The sequence below is a fragment of the Molossus molossus genome, unplaced genomic scaffold (genome assembly GCF_014108415.1).
Source record: "Molossus molossus isolate mMolMol1 unplaced genomic scaffold, mMolMol1.p scaffold_m16_p_13, whole genome shotgun sequence".
NCBI lineage: Eukaryota > Metazoa > Chordata > Mammalia > Chiroptera > Molossidae > Molossus > Molossus molossus.
Window position 1 is genome coordinate 41,798,731 of NW_023425348.1, and position 20,382 is coordinate 41,819,112.

The following is a 20,382-nucleotide window of genomic DNA, read 5'->3' on the forward strand; positions in this document are numbered from 1 at the left end:
CAAATGAGCTTGTTTAAATCTTTGTATGTTATGCATTTTGAGATCTTGTTAGGATCTTTGCCAGTATTAGTAAAGAGAGATAATGCACAGGCCATCATATAAGTCTTTTACTTTTAGAAAAAGACAAGTGTGATTACTCATTGTTCAGAGAACTAGATATTTAGATAGCATTTGGTTTATCTGCAGGATTTCAGGTAGTAACACTACTGTATAGGTAACTCTCATGCAAATCCCATTTTAAAAGTATTTCTAGAATGGGTGAATACATCTACTCATCTTCTGTGGCTAATATGTAGTAATTGAATTCTAATCAAATCTCTTAGGAGGATTTTAATAGAATTATTGCCATCCCTTGCCAAAGAAGCTGAAACAGAAACATTTTTGCTAGCATCTCACTCTGTCTGATCATAGATAACATAAATAAAATCAATATGTAATGTGGCGGAGTCCATAATTTAAGACGAGAAATAAAATATTTTGGGAGAGCAGTGAACCTAGTTTTGTTCATTGATTTTTAACAATTTTTCTTTTTTTTTAAACATACTTTAAGAAGATAAAATAGAGATATATAACCTGGGAATAAGAAGGTTAAATAAAAATATATACAGGCTAATTCTTAGGATTTTTTAAAAAAATTATTTTTAAGATTATATGAATCACTAATATACTCAGAACAACAGTGCCTAGAAAATGGCACAGTAAATGTTAATTATTACCAACAGTAGTAATTAATTCTTTTTTAAAAAAAATAAGTTTTTATTGATTTGGGGAGATTGAGCCCAAAACCCAGACATGTGCCCTGACTGGGAATTGAACCCGGACCTCTCAGTCCATGGAACAACATTCAATCCACTAAGCCACACCAGCCAAGCAATTACTTCTTTTTATAACAAAAAGAAGAAACTACAAATATAACACTAACAAACCTTTTAGAACATTTCTGAGAAGCCTGAAATTTAAAAATCCACTGAGCAATTAAAATATATGTAATGAAACCTGCGTTTTTCTAGTAGGACCTTTAGGCCTTCAGTGCACATCTCTACTCTACAAACAGGTCTGAGAATCTAGTTTCTAGGCATGCAACAGTTTAGAAAAGGAGGAAGGAACTGTGGTTTTAGGCATATCAGAAGCAGCAATAAATAGCTGATAGAATTGTGATGAAAAGCAAATATATATTACTCCAAAATACAGTGGTCTAAGCCTTTATAGTGTAAGGTGCAAATATGAGGGTAGTGCAGCAATTTATGTTCCCTAAAGTATGACCAAAGTTATCAGTCCAGATTTTGGTTGTAAATAAATATAAATCTGGCTAATTTCAGCAGAAAAAAATTATTACAAGCCTATCTGTTAGCTTGAAAATGGACAGGAAAGCTGACATAAACCAGGCTCGTTAAAAGGTTAGCCACTAGGAATGGTTTACATAAAATGTTATGATTCCTCTGTTGCTTTTAGACTGATTTCTTAATTGCCCCCATGTCTTTGAGTCACCACAAAATCCTGGTAGGCACTGTGTGTGTTGCCAGGGACAGAAGACAAGTGTCTGGCCCCATCAGCTTCTGTAGTGGAGGGCATTGCCCCTGTGCAGATTCTCACAGTGGAGGATTACCCCAAATAGAAGGATGCTTGGATGCTGGCTGGCAAAAAGTTTATAGCTGTCTGCTGCAACCCCCAAATCTTAAAAAAGAACTTTAATAAAATGGGATTGTATATAATAATAAAAGTTAAAAATTTTAATAAAAACTGAGAGACAAACTATTTGTCAAAGTTTAAAATGCCCATGTTCTTTAACCTAAAAAGTCCACTTTAAGGAATTTATCCTATAGATAAATTTGTACATTAGGAAAAGTTATGTATGCAAGGATATTGTAATTTTGCTTATAAAAACAAAAGACTGAAAACAACCTCAGTATTTATAATTAGGCCTGGGTCAATTTACAGTACATCTGTACAATGGAAGATTATCCCTTAAAAATAAGGTAATACTTAAGTAACCAACATTGAATAAGCTCCAAGATACATTAAATAGAAAAGATCAAGATGCAAAGGTATTTTATATAGAAGATATGGGGTTACAGTGGAAATTGTTTGTATTGTGCTTGTCAATACATACAATATCTCTGGAAGAACATAAGAAAGTGATTATAGTTGTTTCTGGGAGAAGTAGGAGATGGGAAGGAGGGAGACTGAGTTTTCCTCCCATTTGTGGGTTGAATTGTGTCCTCCCCCCTAAAAAAAGAAGATAATTTGAAGTCCTAACCCTAGCACCTCAGAAATGTGACCTTATTTGGAAATAGGGTCTTTACAGAGTTAGTCACTAAAATCATTAGGATGGCTCTAATCCAGTATGGCTGGTGTCCTTATAAAAAGGGAACATTTGGAAACAGGCAGGTGTGAACAGAGGGAAGGCCATTTGAAGATAGAAGAGCATATTAATGGATCTATAAGCCAGGAATTCCTGGGTCTACCAGGAATTTATCATTTATTATTTAAATGTAAAACTGCAGCTATCAGGAAAAGGAAAAACTTGTTACTTATTTCTATATGTTCTGAAATGTTTTTGCCATATTAAATGAAACACTTGCCCATATATTCACATGCGGTGAGGAAATAAAATTATACAAATACAATGGAAGCTTCCTTTGTATTCCACCCAATCCCAGTTCCTTCTTCAGAAGTCACCCCTATGCCAAATTTGGTATTTGTTATAACTCTGTAATTTTGCCACATATATATGTATCCTATAAACTCTATATGGGATCGGGTTAAATTTTTATTGTTTAAATCATTCTGTTGTTTTTACTATGTAACAGTTTGAGAGTATTATCAAAGTTGATGATATAGGCAGCTCTAAAGCACAGTTCATCCTTCCTCCTGATGGGCATCTGAGGTCCAGTTTTTCATTATTAAAACAATGCCGCATTGAATATTCATGTGCATGTCTTATGCCCATGGGTGTATTTCTCTATTGCAGTACCTTACATTTTTTCATTATGCCTACAATAAGTACATTTCCCATCAGGACCCACAAACATTTATTTTTACTAATCTCAGAAACACATTTGTTAAAATACTTTTGTAAATTTTTAATTTTGCTAGATTTTACTCAACGGTTCTTTGAAAAGATAGTGGTGATTTACATTTCCACCATTAGGGCATAAGATTTATTTCTTCTCTATATCTTCACCAACTTTTGATATTTCCAGGCTTCTTAATTTCTGCCAATCTGATGAATACGAAAAGAGTATTTCATTATGATTATAATTTCCATGTTCCTAGGGATAGTGAACACCTTCTTGCTTTGTACAGTTGACTTTTTAAAAAAAAATTTTATTGATTTTTAGAGAGAGAGAGATAGACAGACAGGAAGAGAGGAAGAAACATTGATGCGAGAGCAGAACATCGATTGGCTGCCTCCTGCACGCCCCTACCGGGGATCGAGCCCACAACCCAGGCATGTGCTCTGATGGGAAATGGAACCAGCAACCTCTTGGAGCATGGGACAATGCTCAAACAACTGAGCCACACTGGCCGGACTACAGTTGACTTTTCTCTGTACCGCAGGCCGACGCTCCAACCGCTGAGCCAAACTGGCCAGGGTATACAGTTGACTTTTTAAAGTAGTTTTTTCTTACCCATCTGTCCTTTTTACTATATTCTGGATACTAGTCTCCTACTCTGTGACCTTTTCATTTTGTTATGATTTTTCTTAAAAGCATAACATTTAATAATGTAATCATATTTATTCATCTGTCTTTGCTTTTTCTGTTTTGTTCAGAAATCATCATGATCCCCAAGGTCATAATTGTCTTCAAGAAGAGAAACTTATTTTTGAACTAACATATACACCTTTCTTTCTTTTTTTTTTTTATAATATGTTTTTTAGAGAGAGAGGAAGGGAGTGGGGGGAGAGAGAGAGAAACATCAATCGGTTGCCTCTCGCACACAACCTGACCGGGACCTAACCGGCAGCCTAGGCATGTGTCCCAACCAAGAATCGAACTGATGACTCTTGGTGCACAGGACAAAGCTCAACTAACTGAGCCTCACTGGCCAGGTTAACATGTACACACTTCTGTTAACTATTCTCTTTAAGTCATGGGATTAACTTTTGGACGTTTGAAGTTTGCTTGTTTTTAAGTCTTTCCCAAGGCGATTTTGCAGTTTGAGATTGTTACCTTTGATGGTAAAAGAATGGCTCAGAGGCTAGAGTAAGCGTGGACTTTACTATAACTGTGACTGGGGGAGCAAGTATATGTTAAAAAGATTACAGTGGGCCCTGGCCGGTTTGGCACAGCGGTTGGAGCATCAGCCTGCGGTACTGAGAGACCCAGGTTCGGTTCCCTCTAAGGGCACGTACCTCGGTTGCAGTTTGTCCCCGGCCCTGGTTGGTCGTGCAGGTGGCAGCCACTCGATGTGTCCCTTCACATCGATGTTTCTCTCTCTCTCTCTCTCTCTCCCTCCCGCTCTATCTGAACAAAAAATGGAAAAATGTCCTCGGGTGAGGATAAAAAAAAAATAAAAAAAAAGATTACAGTGGGAAGAAATTGTGAAGGAATGGGAAATGTATTGGATTCATAGGGAGCTTTTCTTTCTTTCTTTCTTTTTTTTTTTGGTTAATCCTTACCTGAGGATATGGATATATATATATATATATATATATATATATTTTTTTTTAATCCTCACCCGAGGACATTTTTCCATTTTTCATTCAGGTAGAGTGGGAGGGAGAGAGAGGAACAGAGAGAGAGAGAAACATCGACGTGAAAGGAACACATCGAGTGGCTGCCGCACGACTGACCAGGGCCGGGGACAAACTGCAACCGAGGTACGTGCCCTTAGCGGGAACCGAACCCGGGTTTCTCTGGACCGCAGGCCGACGCTCCAACCGCTGAGCCAAACTGGCCAGGGCTATATATATATATATTTTTTTTAAGAGAGTGTAAGGGAGGGAGGGAAGGAAAGGGTGGATGGAGGGAGAAACATCAATGTGAGAGAGACACATTGATTGGTTGCTGCCTGCATGTACCCTGACCTGGCCCAGGGATCGAATCTGTAACCCAGGTACATGCCCTTGATCGGAAATCGAACCCGAGACCCTTCAGTCTGCAGGCCGACACCTTTAATTGCTGAGCCACACCAGCCAGGGCCATAGGAAGCTTTAAATTCATTTAGACAAGATACATTTTGAGTGCCTGTTATTTGCTGATGGGTATGCAGATGAAGAAGACGCAGTCCTTGCTTCAAAGTGTTCAAGCTAGGAAACAAACAGAGTAGTAAGTGCTGTAATGGTGGGTGGGAGGTTGGGCGTTTATTATGGGAGCCATTGCAGGTTCTTGTGCAGGGGCCTGAAGTGGTAGATTAGGAAACAAGTCTGGACAATGTGAGTATGTAGAATGTCAAGGAGGATGACTAAAGGCACAGATGCTAGTTAAGAAGCTACTACAAATAGAAGAAGCCTAGAATCTGGGACTTACATTGTAGTTGTCGTAAAATTGCATAATTATCTGAACATGTGCTTAAGCTGAAAAATATTTCCACAAGAAGTTGTGGAATCTTGTATGCTTTTAGAAGCAAGGAAAATTATTCATTATGTAGAATGATCTGAAGTGTAGTTATTCTAGCCGTAGCATTCAAGTACAGTTTTGCTACAGCATGTTTTTAAATAATGTGAACTAGTTCACAAACAACTGCTAAATAGGGCAGTGATGTCAGTATAACCCAGAAGTCCCATTGGTTCATATGCAACTTTTCCCAACAAATTAATATTTTGTACCACACGTTACTTACAGTTTTATAATAGTTAACTGGAAAAATACATGCTTTATGTCTGCAATAGGAAGCTGTGGCATGATTTGATTGTTTTAATAGGCTTGCTCAAGCAGTAGAAACAGGAAGTTACTGCAGTAATCTGGGCGAGATTAAGTAGATGGAGATTAAGTATAGCAGGCCATAATGAAAATATGAAAGCCTACCTCCCTAGAGAAACACATACACAAGGAGATGTGCAAAAGAATGTTTATTGAAGCATTGCTTTAATAGTGAATAACTAGGCCCTGGCTGAATAGTTCAGTTAGAGCGCTTGTCCTGCTATGCCAAGGTTGAGGTTCAGTTCCCAGTCAGGGCACATATAAGAAGCAACCAATGAGTGAATGAATGAGTGGAACAACAGATCAATGTTTCTCTATCAAATCAATTAAAATATTTAAGGTGAATAACCTGCCTTGGCTGGTGTGGCTTAGTGGTTAAGAGTGTTAGCCCATATACTGAAGGGTCTTGGGCTTGATTCCTGATCAAGGGCATGGACCTGGGTTTGGGGTTCGATCCCCAGCCCTAGCTGGGGCATGTGCCAGAGGCAACTGGTTGATTGATTCTCTCACATTGATGTCTCTCCCCCCTTCCCTCCCCTCCCACTCTCTCTAAAAAAAAATTAGCCCTGGCCGGTTTGGCTCAGCGGTTGGAGCAGACCAGAGAGTCCTGGGTTCGGTTTCCACTAGGGGCACGTACCAAAAAAATAAATAAAAGTTCGAAGTTGTCATTGCTTATTTAAAAAAAAAAAATCAATGGGAAAAATATCCTTGTGTGAGGATTAACCAAAAAAAATAACTAGATTACCCATCAACAGACTGGATAAATTATGCAGTTTGAATTAAGTAGAGCTGCATGTACCAATGAGTTATTAGACAACCAAAGAGAAATGTGAGATATACAGATGAATATGAGTCTGAAGTTCAGAACAGTTGTATAAGCTAGAGATATAAATTTGGCAGTCATTAGGGTATAGTTGCTGCTCTAAAGCCACAGGACTGATAAAATTACCAAAGGAGTAAGTATAAATAGAAAAGAGCTCAGAGAACCGAGCCCTGGGAAACTATCATGTAGTTTGCGGAAAGGAGGAAGAACTAACTAAAGAAACTTGAGAAAATGATTTTCTGGAAACAAGTCTTTCAGGAAACAGCAGTCAGTTGTACCGTGCTGATAGGTAGGAAGGATGAGAACCTGATTTAACAACATGGAAATCCTTGGCAAGAATTTCAGTGCAGTGTTAGAATTGAAGGCCTGATTAGAATACTTTGAGAGAAATTGGGAAGAGGAAATTGAAGAACTTCAAATTCCCACCACTGCATCTACTTACCTAACTATTGTGCCAAAAGATTACTTTTTCTCCTGTTACTATGAATGATCTGTCTGTGCCTCTGGTGAAGGCCAACTTCAGTTGTGCACTTGATTCTATCTTCTCTAACCTATTCAAAAATATGGACCTGGGAAATCTCCCCTCCCTCTCCTACATCATCCGTTATTTTCTCTGTGCTGCACCATTCCCATCAGTATATAAACATGCTGATATCTTTTCCATTAAAAAAAAAGAAATACTTTCTTGACCCAACTTTCTCCTTCAGCTACTACCAACATTTTCTTCCCTTTACAGCAGAACTCTTTGAAAGAAATGCCCAAGTGCTCTCTCTAGTTTTTCTGTTTCATGTTCAGGTATAGTCAGGGAATAAGCAGACAGTTAGATTTAATCACGTTGTGGTTAAGCCATGTGAGTATGATGAAGAGCTAGAGGAACAAGGAAGTTAAAATTGTATGCAAGTGTATGATTTAAGCTGCTTGCTTAAGAAGAGAATACTTGGGAGGAGTGGGAGATGTGTAAAGGGGATGGTATCAATGGACAAAAGCTCTCTGTGGGGGTCAAGGAATCATTGGAATTAGGGTCCTTGAGCTGTAAAGAGGAGTTAGTGTTAGAGAGTGACCTGTTGAGGTCATTGAAGAGTCTGAGTTATTGATAATGACAAGTTCAAGGTTATGACCAAAGTTGTAGCTGAGACAGAATAGAAGAAATTACAGAAGAGCCTTTTAGCTCAGCCAGTGTACTGAGAGGCCAAGATACTAGAAGCATCATCTGTGTGGGCATTGAAATCACCAAGAAATATAACTGGAGTAATATTATAGAAAGAGTAAGAGAGGAACTAAGTTCTTAAAGGAACAAAGGGGAATTGAGGGAACTGTCCTTCTGATAACTGCAGTAGTACCCAGGTAGCAGATACCATGGTCTGATGACATGTTTTTAATAGGAGCAGAAGAGAATAGACGGGAAGCAGAGGTGAAGAGAAAGGAACCAGTGTCACCTTCATGCCCAGTGGTATCAGAGAGGTTTGGTAGAGAAAACAGCTTCCACTTGAGAGGGATTCAAGAGAGCAGCCCTGTCATCAGAAGTCACAAACTCAACTTCTGACAAGTTTAGAGGGCTGGGTGCTTTCACAGATTAATACTCATTTTTCTTAAACCAGAGTCCTCATGATAGAGACATGAATAAAAAATAGTCTGTAAGAAAAATAGCCATGATACAAGCTTTATGTTTGGAAGACAGAATGACAAAGAGACCATTTTAAAGGGAACAGCTGTTTTGTCTTGTTCCTGTGGCAGAATTCAGGTCTAGTATTGCCAGGTCTTTTGATACTTTGTGAGAGAAAACTGGATTTTTATGTGAAAAAGACTTAAAATACTAGCTTTTTATTTGTGCAGTCCAAATAAAACATGTCAGAGACTGCATTTAGCCATTGTCACAATTTTATGAACTTATTTTAAAAAATAGGAACTACTAAGGTGTGTATTTGTGAGTCCACCGTTGTCAAACTGGCTGGCTGTCTTGCTGCGTGGCCGGCCACCATGCAGTTCTGTCTGCATGTGTAAAGAGAGGGACTGTCTACAAGCTGATCACCAAGCAGCACTTGAAGTACCTGGCAATTTATCACTTGCTTAACTGATTATTGCTCAAACAGATTTTATTTCGCCTCAGTTTTTTTACTTCAACTCTAACCCTGATAATGGATTTGCCTTTGAAGAGAAACACACCTAGTCTTTATAGCCTACACTTTTAATAAAGTAGACCTCATACAATAAAGGAAAGCTTCTAACAGAAAATTTGAAGGTTCTTTAACCCTTAAAAAAATGGCTAGTTAATTCCTAAACAAATTTTAATGTTATAAAATATTTAATGCTTCTTCTTGAAGTAGAAGTCCTAAAGATGGTATTTGGTTGTATTTGACCTTGGGCAGGGCAGCAAACCCCCCTAGACTTAGTTTCTTTATCTGTAGAACAGATTAAAAATGCATGCCCTACCTACTTTGATTAGGATCAAATGAGAGTGTGAAAAAATTACATCTTCACTTTGTATGGGTGCTTTGTTTTATTATATCCTATTAAAAAATAACAACTTGACTAAAACTAGTGAGTCACTCTAGAGAAAATATTTTAGATTAGAATATATTTAAAATTTAGGAAACCCCTTGAGTGGATATATAATCTACTTCCAAAGGCAACTTTCCTATTGAAAGGTGACACTGGGTATCATTGTGTGAGGTACTGGCTGCAAAGTATCATCTCTTTAGCTCTGTAAGCATGACTAGTATTTTGGTTAAAAATCCCTAGGAGACATAGTATATACACACTCTTTCGTAGGGCCTACCATCACCTTCCTTTCCATTCTCACCCTGTACTCATTTTTGTTTTCTCTTCAAAATGAACAATAATCACTTAATTTATATTTAGTGAGTCTGTTCCAGCAGCATTTAATACACACTCAAAAGGACAAGTCTTAACTGAGAAATACAGGATGCTTCACATTCCCAGTAATTTTTTTTAAGTCCCAGTGATGAAAACTAAGGCAGCTTTCTGAAAGGAAGTGACATTGATGAATCCAGTGCAGCCAGTGTGTTGAACCAGAGGTGATAAAATCTTTATCACATCCAGCTGGACTGTCCTGCGACTTATCTGAGTCTTTCGGAATAGTTACTCCTTTTTATTAGTTGTATGGTTGTTATAGAGCCATGGAAGGAACAAGCTGAACATCAAAATCATCGACAATATACCTGAAAGACAAAATATAAGAAAATAAAAACAAAATGATCTCTAAGGAAGTTCATAATTGCCAAGTTGGTATAATTTAAGATTATACACGTAAACTAATTAGTAAAATTCAGCACTCTAAAAAACATATTTTTTTGCCGATCTGACAAAAGAAAAGGTACAATTTTGATTCATTGGCTGTTGTCATTTTTTTATTTGACAATCTAAGGGAAAAAAGGTCAGTGCCCCTGACAAAATAGTAAGGTATTGCATGTTTTTAAAATTTTTGCGGCACACCCATTGAAAATTGCTGCCCTAGCCCTGTCTGGGTGGCTTGGTTGGAGCATCATCTTGTACATCAAAGGGTTGTGGGTTCAATTCCTGGTCAGAGCACATACCTAGGTTTTAGGTTCAATACCCAGTTGGGCACGTATGGGAGGCAGCTGATCAATGTTTCTCTCTAAAAATCAGAGGGGATATATCCTTGCTTGAGGATTAGGGGGAAAAAGACAGGAAATTGCTGCCCTAACTATGTACTGGGAGAATGAAACAACTTAAAGTGCTCTTGAGTTTTTGTTTGGAATGCTCAAAAAAGAATAATATGTTAGATTACTTTATCTCTTCTCATTTTTTTCATCAGTCTTAATCATTAATAGCTTTTAAAGCCATATCAAGCAAAATTTAAAAAAAAATTTGGTTAATGCTGAAACTTTAAATTTAAAAAAAAATTTTTTTTCTTTATTGATTTTAGAGAGAGAGGAAAGGAGAGAGAGAGAGATAGAAACATCAGTGAGAGAGAACATCGATTGGCCGCCTCCTGCATGCCCCCACTGGGGATCAGCCCCGAAACCTGGGCATGTGCCCTGACTAGGAATAACCGGAGACCTCTTTGTGCATGGTTCGATGCTCAACCACTGAGCCACACCGGCTGAGCTAAATTTTAAATATGTAAAAAAAGATCACATATTAGTAAATCTTCATTTTGAGGTCAAACCAGACAAATCTAGCTAGTAGGTACAGGTTGATTTCTCCGTGGGAAACAGGGATGGAGTAGAAGGAGCCAGGAGCCACAGGGCTCAAATCCCTGCCTTGAAAGGGAAGTCTCCAACAGTTAATGTGCTTATTTTAACAAAAAGCTCTGGCTCAGTTTTAATGAGGATTAAGAACTAGTTTTTGTCACATGCAGATTTGCTATTACATTACTCTTGTTTGGTAACAACAGGAAACCTTAAGGTTTAATTAGAATTTGGATAGTCTGATTTGCAACCAACCAAAAGCTTGACATTTAAAAAATGTTGGTACAATCTTTATGATCCACCAAATTTGACATTTTCTTTATAAAGTCAGAGCTAGAAATAAGATATTATTTCCTAAAATGGAATTCCCATTTCATAAACAAATGTAATCTGCTAATTTTCATTTCATGAAATGTGTAAATTAGAGAATCAATTTTATATATAGTCTTAGAGTCACATTTATAACATTTTAAATTGATTTTGGGGAAATGGCAGGGGGCATTAAAGGAATTACAATATCTGCTATGAAGAAAAACAAAAAGAATGAGGTCTGTGGTTGCCAAGAATAGTTTGCTCCCTGCTTGGTCAAAAAAGGAAAGGAGATAGCTATCTAGGGATTACTGTCCACCTCACTCCATGGCATTACCTAGCTTTAATAGGGTTTTGTGTATTTTGACTCCTTCTCTCTTACTTAGCTCTTTGAATGACTTGTTAAAATATAATTTCTTGCCCGGCTGGTGTGGCTCAGTGGTTGAGCACTGACCCATGCACAAAGAGGTCGCCGGTTTGATTCCCGGTCCCAGAGCACATGCTCAGGTTGTAGGCCTGATTCCTAGTGTGGGGCATGCAGGAGGCAGCTCATCAGTGTTCTCTCTCATAGATTTTTATCTCTCTCTCTCTCTCTCTCTCTCTCTCTCTCTCTCTCTCTCTCTCTCTCTCTCTCCCTCCCTCCCTCCCTTCCCCTTTATCTCTCTCTCAAATTAATAGTGAAAAAATAATAATTTCTTATATTTCCCATCCTTCTTAGAGTTAATTGTGACCTTATTTCATTTGAGGCCATTTTTTCCACAATGGAATGTAAGTTAACTTCAATGTATGACAAAATTCACTGTAAGCTGGCATTCAATGTTCTAAAAAACTGCAAGTTATTCACATGTCTTTTATACATATATACTGAAAGATCCCTGTACTTTTTCTCATTCATAAATCTCTTAAAGAGGGACAGGAATATGTCTGTCTGTCTATTTTTTTATCCTCACTGAGGACATTTTTGCATTTATCTTCAGATAGAGCAGGAGGAAGAAAGAGAAACATCGATGTGAGAGAGATACATTGAGTAGTTGCCACCCACAGGACCCCAACTCGGGCCGGAGACAGACTGCAACTGAAGTATGTGCCCTTAGTGGAAACCAAACTCGGTACTCTCTAGTCCATGGGCCGATGCTCTCACCGCTGAGCCAAACTGGCCAGGGCGAATCTTGTAGATTTTAAAACTATGCTCATTACAGGTATACACTGTTTCATGAGGTGCTTTTCTGCAAAATGAGTCAAATGAACTAAATTATGTTTTATCTGGAGTTCACAAATTTGAAAAAACTTATTTCTTTAGCCAAAATTTTAAAAAGATTATTTTTAAAAATGAAATTAATCACTCACATTTTTTTGCCCTGATATCTGAGGGGTTTTTTTGTTTTGTTTTGTTTTTTTTATCCTCACCTGAGGACATTTTTCCATTTTTTGTTCAGATAGAGTAGGAGGGAGAGAGAGGAAGACAGAGAGAGAGAGAGAAACATCGATGTGAAAGAGACACATCGAGTGGCTGCCACCCACACGACCAACCAGGGCCAGGGACAAACTGCAACCGAGGTACATGCCCTTAGCGGGAACCGAACCCAGGTCTCTCTGGACCACAGGCCAACACTCTAACCGCTAAGCCAAAGTGGCCAGGGCAATCTGAGGTTTTGAAAAGTGGTATCATGCTTGAAACTGACTACCGTAACTAGATACTTTTGTTTCTTTGAAGATAAAAACAGTTTTAAAGGATACTATACAAGATAAACTGATATTTCAGGCATATTAACTACTTTTTTACTTTTTTGTGCCTACTCTAGCTTTGGAAATTGACATGATACAGTGACATTCCACATCATATTTTAAGATAAACTGATCTTTCAATCATATTAAATAAAAATGTGCTTACCTAAAGAAGGAGCCAGCCAATATACTATAAAAAATTGAAGGAATGCTTCATCAAAACACTTGAAATGTAGTGAAAGTGCCAAAGCTGGATTAAATATAGCTCCTGTTAGACTTCCTCCTGTAATACATTTTAAACAGAATGATACCAAACCATGTATCTTACATTTTCTTGCAACTGAAAAATAAAGGGGTTACTAAATGTGACTATTTTGTTTTACGTAGTTAAGTACAGTTATCCCTTGATGTCTGGGGGGGATTCGTTTCAGAATCCCCTGCAGATATAAAAATCCATAATTGTTCAAGTCCCTTATATAAAATGGTGTAGAAGTTGCATATTATATATATATTTTTTTTTTTTTTCACATCCTCCTGTATACTTTAAGTCATCTCAAGATTACTTATAATACCTAATACAATGTAAATGCTATATAAATAGTTGTTTATTTTTTAGGGAGTAATGACAAAGAAAAAAATGTATGTATGTAGTCAGTATAGACACAATTATCATAGGCCTAGCTAAATAGTACATCAGCAACAATGTAACATTGTTTTTTAGAATATTTTTGATTCATGGTTGGTTGAGTCCATGGATTCAGAACTTGTGGGGTTCCAAATACAGGAGCCAGCTGTATTCTTATTCTATGATCTTTGCAGAATCACCTGTCATATTATAGAGGATAAAAATAGATGATACATTATAATATGCCAGGTGCAAAAAAAAGACAGGATATTAAGAGAGTTAACCCATTGCTTATCCTCTATATTACTGTAAAATGCACATTCAGAATGAATCTGCTCTATTGTTCCCATAAGGTTTTATAAAACAGGAGATTTGGCTGCCTTTAACAGTGATCAACTTAAATGAATAAATAATCAAAATACATTTAAAAATAGATATAGTGCCCCAGGTTCCTCTTGGGCATAGCATACCTTTGTGTTGAAAACAAAAAGTAAAATGGACCAAAGCATCATTGACTTCATTTTTACCTGTCAAGAGAGCCCTGAAGAAGTAACTGAATGGTATGTAAATTATACCTCAGTAAAGTGGCTACAAAATTTTTTTACCTAGTAGTGACTGAGTAGTCATGAACTCTGAGCACAAATTCTGTCGACTACTTCCCAGGAGCCGTGGTCTAGCTCCGCACCCAGGGTATCTCTCTGACGTGGGGCCTAGGAGTTAATAGTTCTGGCTACACAGAAAGAAAGGAGAGGCAGAGGAGGATGGACTGTCCGACAGTAAGCAGAGCTGTGGCACACACCCTAAGATTATCCCTGAGGTAGTGACATTTCTGGTGGCTCTTCCGTGTGGCAGCGTAGGCACATATGTGTCTGTCCCCGACTCAGCCACAGGGATAGAGCCCAAGATCTTCACAGATCTTTCTTACTTGGACATATATCATTACAGCATGTTCACTGTCTCCATAAAATGCAGCAAAGTACAATTGGAAATTAAGTGTACTTTTCATAAGATTTTACACTTGACAGGCTGAAAACATTGAAACTCTGTTGAGGTGAAGATCTCTTGATAGCTAAGAGTGTTCTTCTAGCACACTAGCCTTACAGCAATTCGTATTCATGCCTCAGCAGTTATAAACTATATCACATCATGGACCTTCAGAATCATTCTCAAATAGTCAAATCCTGCAATGTTAACTCTGCAACTGCCAAGGTGGTCATTTCAGTTCAATTACACAAAAAATTATTGCGTTCCTGTGTACTAGACACCATGGGCAGAAAAGTAAGGACGCATACAGATCTTTACAATATAATGTAATATGTGCTATGATAAGTGATCTGTTATTTTATTTTCCAATAAAAATAGACTAAACCGTTGCCCTTCATAATTCGTTTACTTGGTATTCTGAAGACAAAGACTTTCATTCAGTATATCCAAGAACACTGTCTTGTGCCATCCTAAAACTGAAACTACTTCACTCCCTTTATCTTTGATTCATGTCGCCAGTTCTGCTCAGTGTGATTTGGTGGAAGCTGCCTCTTCCACCGAGAGGCAGAGTCCATTTCTCCTCTCGAATGTAGACTGGCTTTGTGACTTGCTTAGACAGAGACTGCAGCAGAAGTGATGTTACATGAATTCCGAATGTGAGTGACACTGAGTTCTAGGTTCAGGTTTCAATGAACACTTCAGCTTCCACTTCTTGCTCTCTCAGAACAATGCCCTGACCATACGAGTTAGCTGGTCTGTGCTGCTGGAGGGGGAGGCCACATGAAGGAGAACCGAGTCACCTTGGCTGACATTTGGTACCAACTGCCAGATACATGAGTGAGGCTACCTTGGCTCTTCCAGCCCCACCAACTGACCAGCTATTTGATTTCAGAGGAATTTTTTATCTAACCTGCAGAATCATGAAAAAGAATAAATTTGTCATTTAAAGATTGGGGATGGTTAACACAACAATAGTTAACTGATATAGAAATCCATATCAGAAGCAGGCTTCTGTGTTAATGAAGCCCAAAACATTTACCATTGGCATTGGCTTTGACGTTTTAGACCTGATAATTCTTTGTTGTCTTATGTTTTATAGGATGTTTATTAACATCCCTGGCCTTTGCCTTTACCCACTAGATGACAGTGCACATCCATCTCCCACCACACCCATTGTAACAACCAAAAATGTCTCCAGACATTGCCAATGTCATTGGAGGCAAAACTGCTCCCTATGAAAACCACTGTCCTGGAGAAACGCTTGTGTACAAGTAGACATACCTGGATACAAGGTTGTTTGTTTAAAGTAGCAAAGAACTGGGAAAGACCTATATGCCCATTCTTAAGAAAATAGCTAAGTTAGTTTATTATTAATTTGGAATACTATTCAATATTTTGAAATAATGAGAAAAAAATCTTTAGTAACATAGGTCTCCCAAGATATACCATTGAACAACCATTATCAAAAAAAGCAAACCACAGAAAGTAAGGTATGAAACTTTTTATGTTAACACAAACACACATAATGGTTTCTATAGGGTCTTATCTATATAATATATATAAATGCACATAAAAAAGTTTGAAAGGACACACACTTTCTGGAGGGAAGAGTAGGCATGGAGGATGGCCGTCAAATCACTTTTAGTCTTACTGGTAGTGTCTCCATTTTTTACAAAAAGAACACATGTATTACTTGTGCAATTAAACATGAATTACTTAAAAAGTAAAAATCATGCACCAGACACAGAACTAACAGAAAAATGGCTTTGAAAAACAATACTGTTCATTGACATTTGAAGGAGAGAAGACAACATGTTGAAGATCACAGGTATCAATGGGGAGATCCGGCCAACTGACTGAAGAGTCTCGGCGGACAGCATGAGCTGAAATCTGGCGATTCTAGGCAACTAATGTTTCTCAGTACTCCTAAAGGGAATCAAATTCTCTTGACAGAATGACACTCTTAAAATCACATAAGACTTGTGTAGAAGCCAGAATGTCAATAAATTAATTTACAGTGGAAGCTAGCACTTTGCAGTGACTAGAGTATTTGGGCCAGGTACTATGCTAAGAACTTGAATACATTATTACTCACACTAGATACAGATAGTAGTAGTATTCATTTTAAAGATGAGGAAACTGAAGCCCAAATTAAGTATTTCTCCTAAGGACCTGTTCTCTTAACCATTGTTAAAACTGGCATAATAAAAAATGTGTTGAACCTTTGTTTGAATCTATTTTTCATCTTTAAATTGGCACCTATTTTATATAGTTATGGTATTAAAAATGAACATATGTAAATGACTTAATTTCTTTCTCCTTTGACAAAATCTTACCTATAATCTTCATGAAAAAAAAAAAGAAATGAAGTAAAAATCCTACAATTTCTGCAGGTAATTTATTATGCCTATTTTGAAAGTCCTTAGACATTAAATATAGAATGCTCAGATTTCTTTCTGTATGATTTCTAAAAAGTGAATAGAATATTTGCTCATTCATTCATTCTAAAAAACCCTTACTGAGGATTTATTTTGGTAAGTCATGGTTATACATTATAATGTATAAAAATATTAGTTTCTTTACTCATAAAGCTTACTGTCTGGTGAAGGACGAAAGACGTTACATTAGAAAACAAGTGTGTGAAAATTCTACAAAGGAAATGAACAGGGTGCTATAATAAAAACAACTTATATGTGTAAAATAACATTTTTTTTCCAATATTAACTAGAAAATGAATACTGTTCTCTCTTATCCTGTTCATTGAGCCAAAATTTCCCATACCTGAGTTAAGGAAGATGTGCTTGAAATCTGCATTAGTAATTTTATAGCTCTCACAAGTTAATAAAGCACACAGCTTTTTTTCTTTTAACTTGGGAAGCCAACAAATACATAAGTGGTAATGACATCAGTGATCTCTACAGGCACATCAAAGTGCAGCGTGCTATATCAATAAATACACAATCAGACACTTGGTCATTGGATATCCAAGGAGCCTGTGGCTACACTGCTGGACAGTTACATTCTGTCTTAAAATACATAATTATTTTGAGGTGACCTGTATTGGTGACTCTGGGTGTCCTCAATTGTAGCATAACTTTTTGCAAGAGATGATCCTGTTAGTGTACGGGGGATGTTTCTGCTTCAGCCAAAACCTAAAACTTTAATAAGCAACTATTCACCAACCCCTCAAATATGCATATATATATTGCCCTCTTGCCTATACCATTTATTTCCACCTATGTCTACAAAAAGAATGGTACTAGATCTAAGGAAAAAGGATGGGAAAATCCTTCATTTTTACCCTAGAAGGGCAAACATATATTTGGGAGTGCTTATCTCAAGGTTTGCTTCTACTCAGTTTCACTTTTAATGGGCAGAAGATAAACTCTTACTACAGATTTCCTCACCACCAAAACATTTATAATGCAGATATAGTCCCAATGAAGATATTTTATTGTAATCTTTTCAAATGACACATTTCATCATTAAACTTTTGGTTTTGCATCTGAGATCTGTCAAGGAAAATAAATGGCTTACAAGAAAACAGATTAAAAAGCACCTTTAATTTCAAGCAAGATTTAAGTTTAAAACATCTTTCTTGATAGGTCACTTACACGTTCATTTAATATTCAATATTATTAAGGAAATAAGAAATAAAGCAATTTTTTCAGGGGAAAAAAAAACAAAACTACATAATTTCTACTTGCCACTCTTAAAACTAACCAATCGTGTAGCTTTAAATTGGAAGGAACTTTTAAAGCCCAGGATAATTTTTCAGTGAGTGTTAGGGTCTATATATTAGGTTGGCTTGAGAAAGATAGCTGATAAGTTATCTTCCTCTCTACCATTAAAACAACCCCTTTGTAGGACATTTAAACCCTTGGCAATATCTCACAAGATCTTAATTTCAGCACAGAAGGTGGCTCCTTTTTCTGGGTGTTCCAAAAAAAAAAAAAAGGACTGAATAGAGGATCTGTATTTCGGCCCTATCCGTAAAGAACAGGAGGCAAAATGGTTAGAATAACGGGATACTAATATTGACATCACAGGTTCAGGGGGTTCAAATGTATCTTAGTAAAGCACTTGGAGCCTCAGGCCATAGAAGCTCCGGATGTACCAAGTGTTTTGTGGGAATAACAAACCTGCATAGACCAAAAAGGTGACGAGTGCTGCCAGCAAGTGGATACGAAGCTTGGTTCGGACCTCCTGGAAGTGCAGCAAAGCACTGTGGAAGATAAAGGAGCAGATGGCCTCTATGACGAAGGCTTTGGGCAAGTCGACGTGGATGGGGTTCCTGCAAGTGAGGCTCCTCTCGCTGACGTGATACCTGGTCAGTCCCAGGCTCCACAGGGCGCCTATACAGTACCTGCTGCACAGGGCCCCAATCAGCTGAGCCAACAGCCTCATCGCCCCTATCTCGGGGGACATTCCCCCTAGTATCATCTGCATCATCACACCGCACGGGTTGCTGGAGGTGCCCACCAGAGTCACGCCATGCACCAACGAGAAGAAGTAGATTAGCGTCAGCGGCCAGGTGGGGTGCGCAGGCTCCTGCTCGCTCAGCACTTGCAGCTCATGAGTGCAGAAGCAGAGCTGGAAGGTGGCCAGAAACTCCAAGATGAAGATGTGGGCCATGGGCCTGTGCATCTGCCGCCGGAGGACCACGCGAGCCAGCGCCACAGACAGCACGATCGACAGCATCAAGCCCAGCGAGGTGCAGGTGTCCTGCACCTCGGGCCAGAGCCCCCGCAGCGCCGTCATGGCTCGCTCCCCTCCAGACTAGGCTGCAGGTCAGCTCGGCAGCAAGCGCTCTCGGGGCTGGAGTCCGGAGTCCGCGGCCCCGCCCCCTCCTCAGGCCCTCGGGGCGGGCGGACTCTGGACGAGCAGGGGCCCCGGGCGTCACGCTGGAGGACTCCTCCCCCGCTCCCCGGCTCCACGCTAAGGTGTTCGGACTGGAGCCGGGGAGGAGGGGCGGGGAGGGGCGGCGCGGGAAGCTCTGCTAGGGCGCTGGCGGGGGTCAACGGTCAGCCGGGACCCGACACCCATGCACCCATGTCCCGTCTCTCAGGGACTGGGAGCAGGCGCCGGTGGCGCTGGGAGCGGAGGGACGCCCGGCGCCCAGAGACCACAGCGCATGCGCGCGACGGCCCGCGCACCCTGCCCGCGCTCCATCTGGGACCTCAGGTTTGCGGCCAAGCCGCGTGCAGGTTCGTCCCGCGCGGCGTGGGAAGCTGAGTGACTACTGTACTTTGCCCGTTGCTTTGAACCGAGGAACCTGTGGATTTTCGGACCTGCTCCTAAAACTGTAAAACCGTCGAGCTGGAAAACACCTAAAGATCATCTTGGCCAACCACCTCGTTTTTTGTTAATGGGGCGACTGAGAAGACGGGAGGTGCCAGAGGCGCCGGCGGGGTGGAGGGGTGGTTTTGCGGCAGTAGACTGTAGAAGAGCGAATAGGGCTTGACCTGTGAAGAAGGGCATGCAACTGGGTCTCCTTGATATTCAAGTGCGTCTTCTTCACCATAGGACCCACCTCGTCCACCTGCAGCCAGAGCCCAGCACACAGGAAGTGTCCAATAAGTGTTAGTCTAAAGGTGAAAGAGCTGGTCTGATGGTGCGCAAGTCTAGTTTCAGTTTTGCAAGATGAAGAGAGTTCTGGAGATGTATGGGGCGATGGTTGCACAATAATGTGAATGTGTTACAGGTGCAAGGTTCCTGCACCCGATGCTTCAAAAGAAAGACCAATATCGAACCGTCGGAGTCTAGAGTAAGGAAAGGTTTATTGATTGAGTAGGCGCCAATTGAGGAGATGGGAGAAATAATCCTCAAATCCATCTTAAGAGAGCCCCAAATTCAGGCCGTCTTATCTGTCAAGGG

At 39.2% G+C, this 20,382-nt stretch overlaps 1 protein-coding gene across 1 annotated transcript; it reads right to left on the reverse strand.

Moving 5' to 3' along the window:
* Window positions 1–9,534: 9,534 nt before the first annotated feature.
* Window positions 9,535–19,315, reverse strand: AQP11 (aquaporin 11). Its single transcript, XM_036260160.1, has 3 exons — window positions 18,648–19,315; window positions 13,063–13,179; window positions 9,535–9,869 (listed from the first exon to the last, which is right to left on the reverse strand). Exons 1-3 carry the CDS (start codon window positions 19,264–19,266, stop codon window positions 9,790–9,792), a joined length of 816 nt encoding a protein of 271 aa, XP_036116053.1. The 5' UTR covers window positions 19,267–19,315; the 3' UTR covers window positions 9,535–9,789.
* Between the last annotated feature and the right edge of the window lie 1,067 nt (window positions 19,316–20,382).

Coding starts and splice junctions, on each gene's coding strand:
- AQP11 (XM_036260160.1), bottom strand. CDS start 19,266: ATGACGGCGCTGCGGGGGCTCTGGCCCGAGGTGCAGGACACCTGCACC. Junction 13,180..18,647: donor CACCTTTTTGGTCTATGCAG/GTTTGTTATTCC, acceptor AATGTATTACAG/GAGGAAGTCTAACAGGAGCT. Junction 9,870..13,062: donor TTGGCTGGCTCCTTCTTTAG/GTAAGCACATTT, acceptor TTTGTCTTTCAG/GTATATTGTCGATGATTTTG.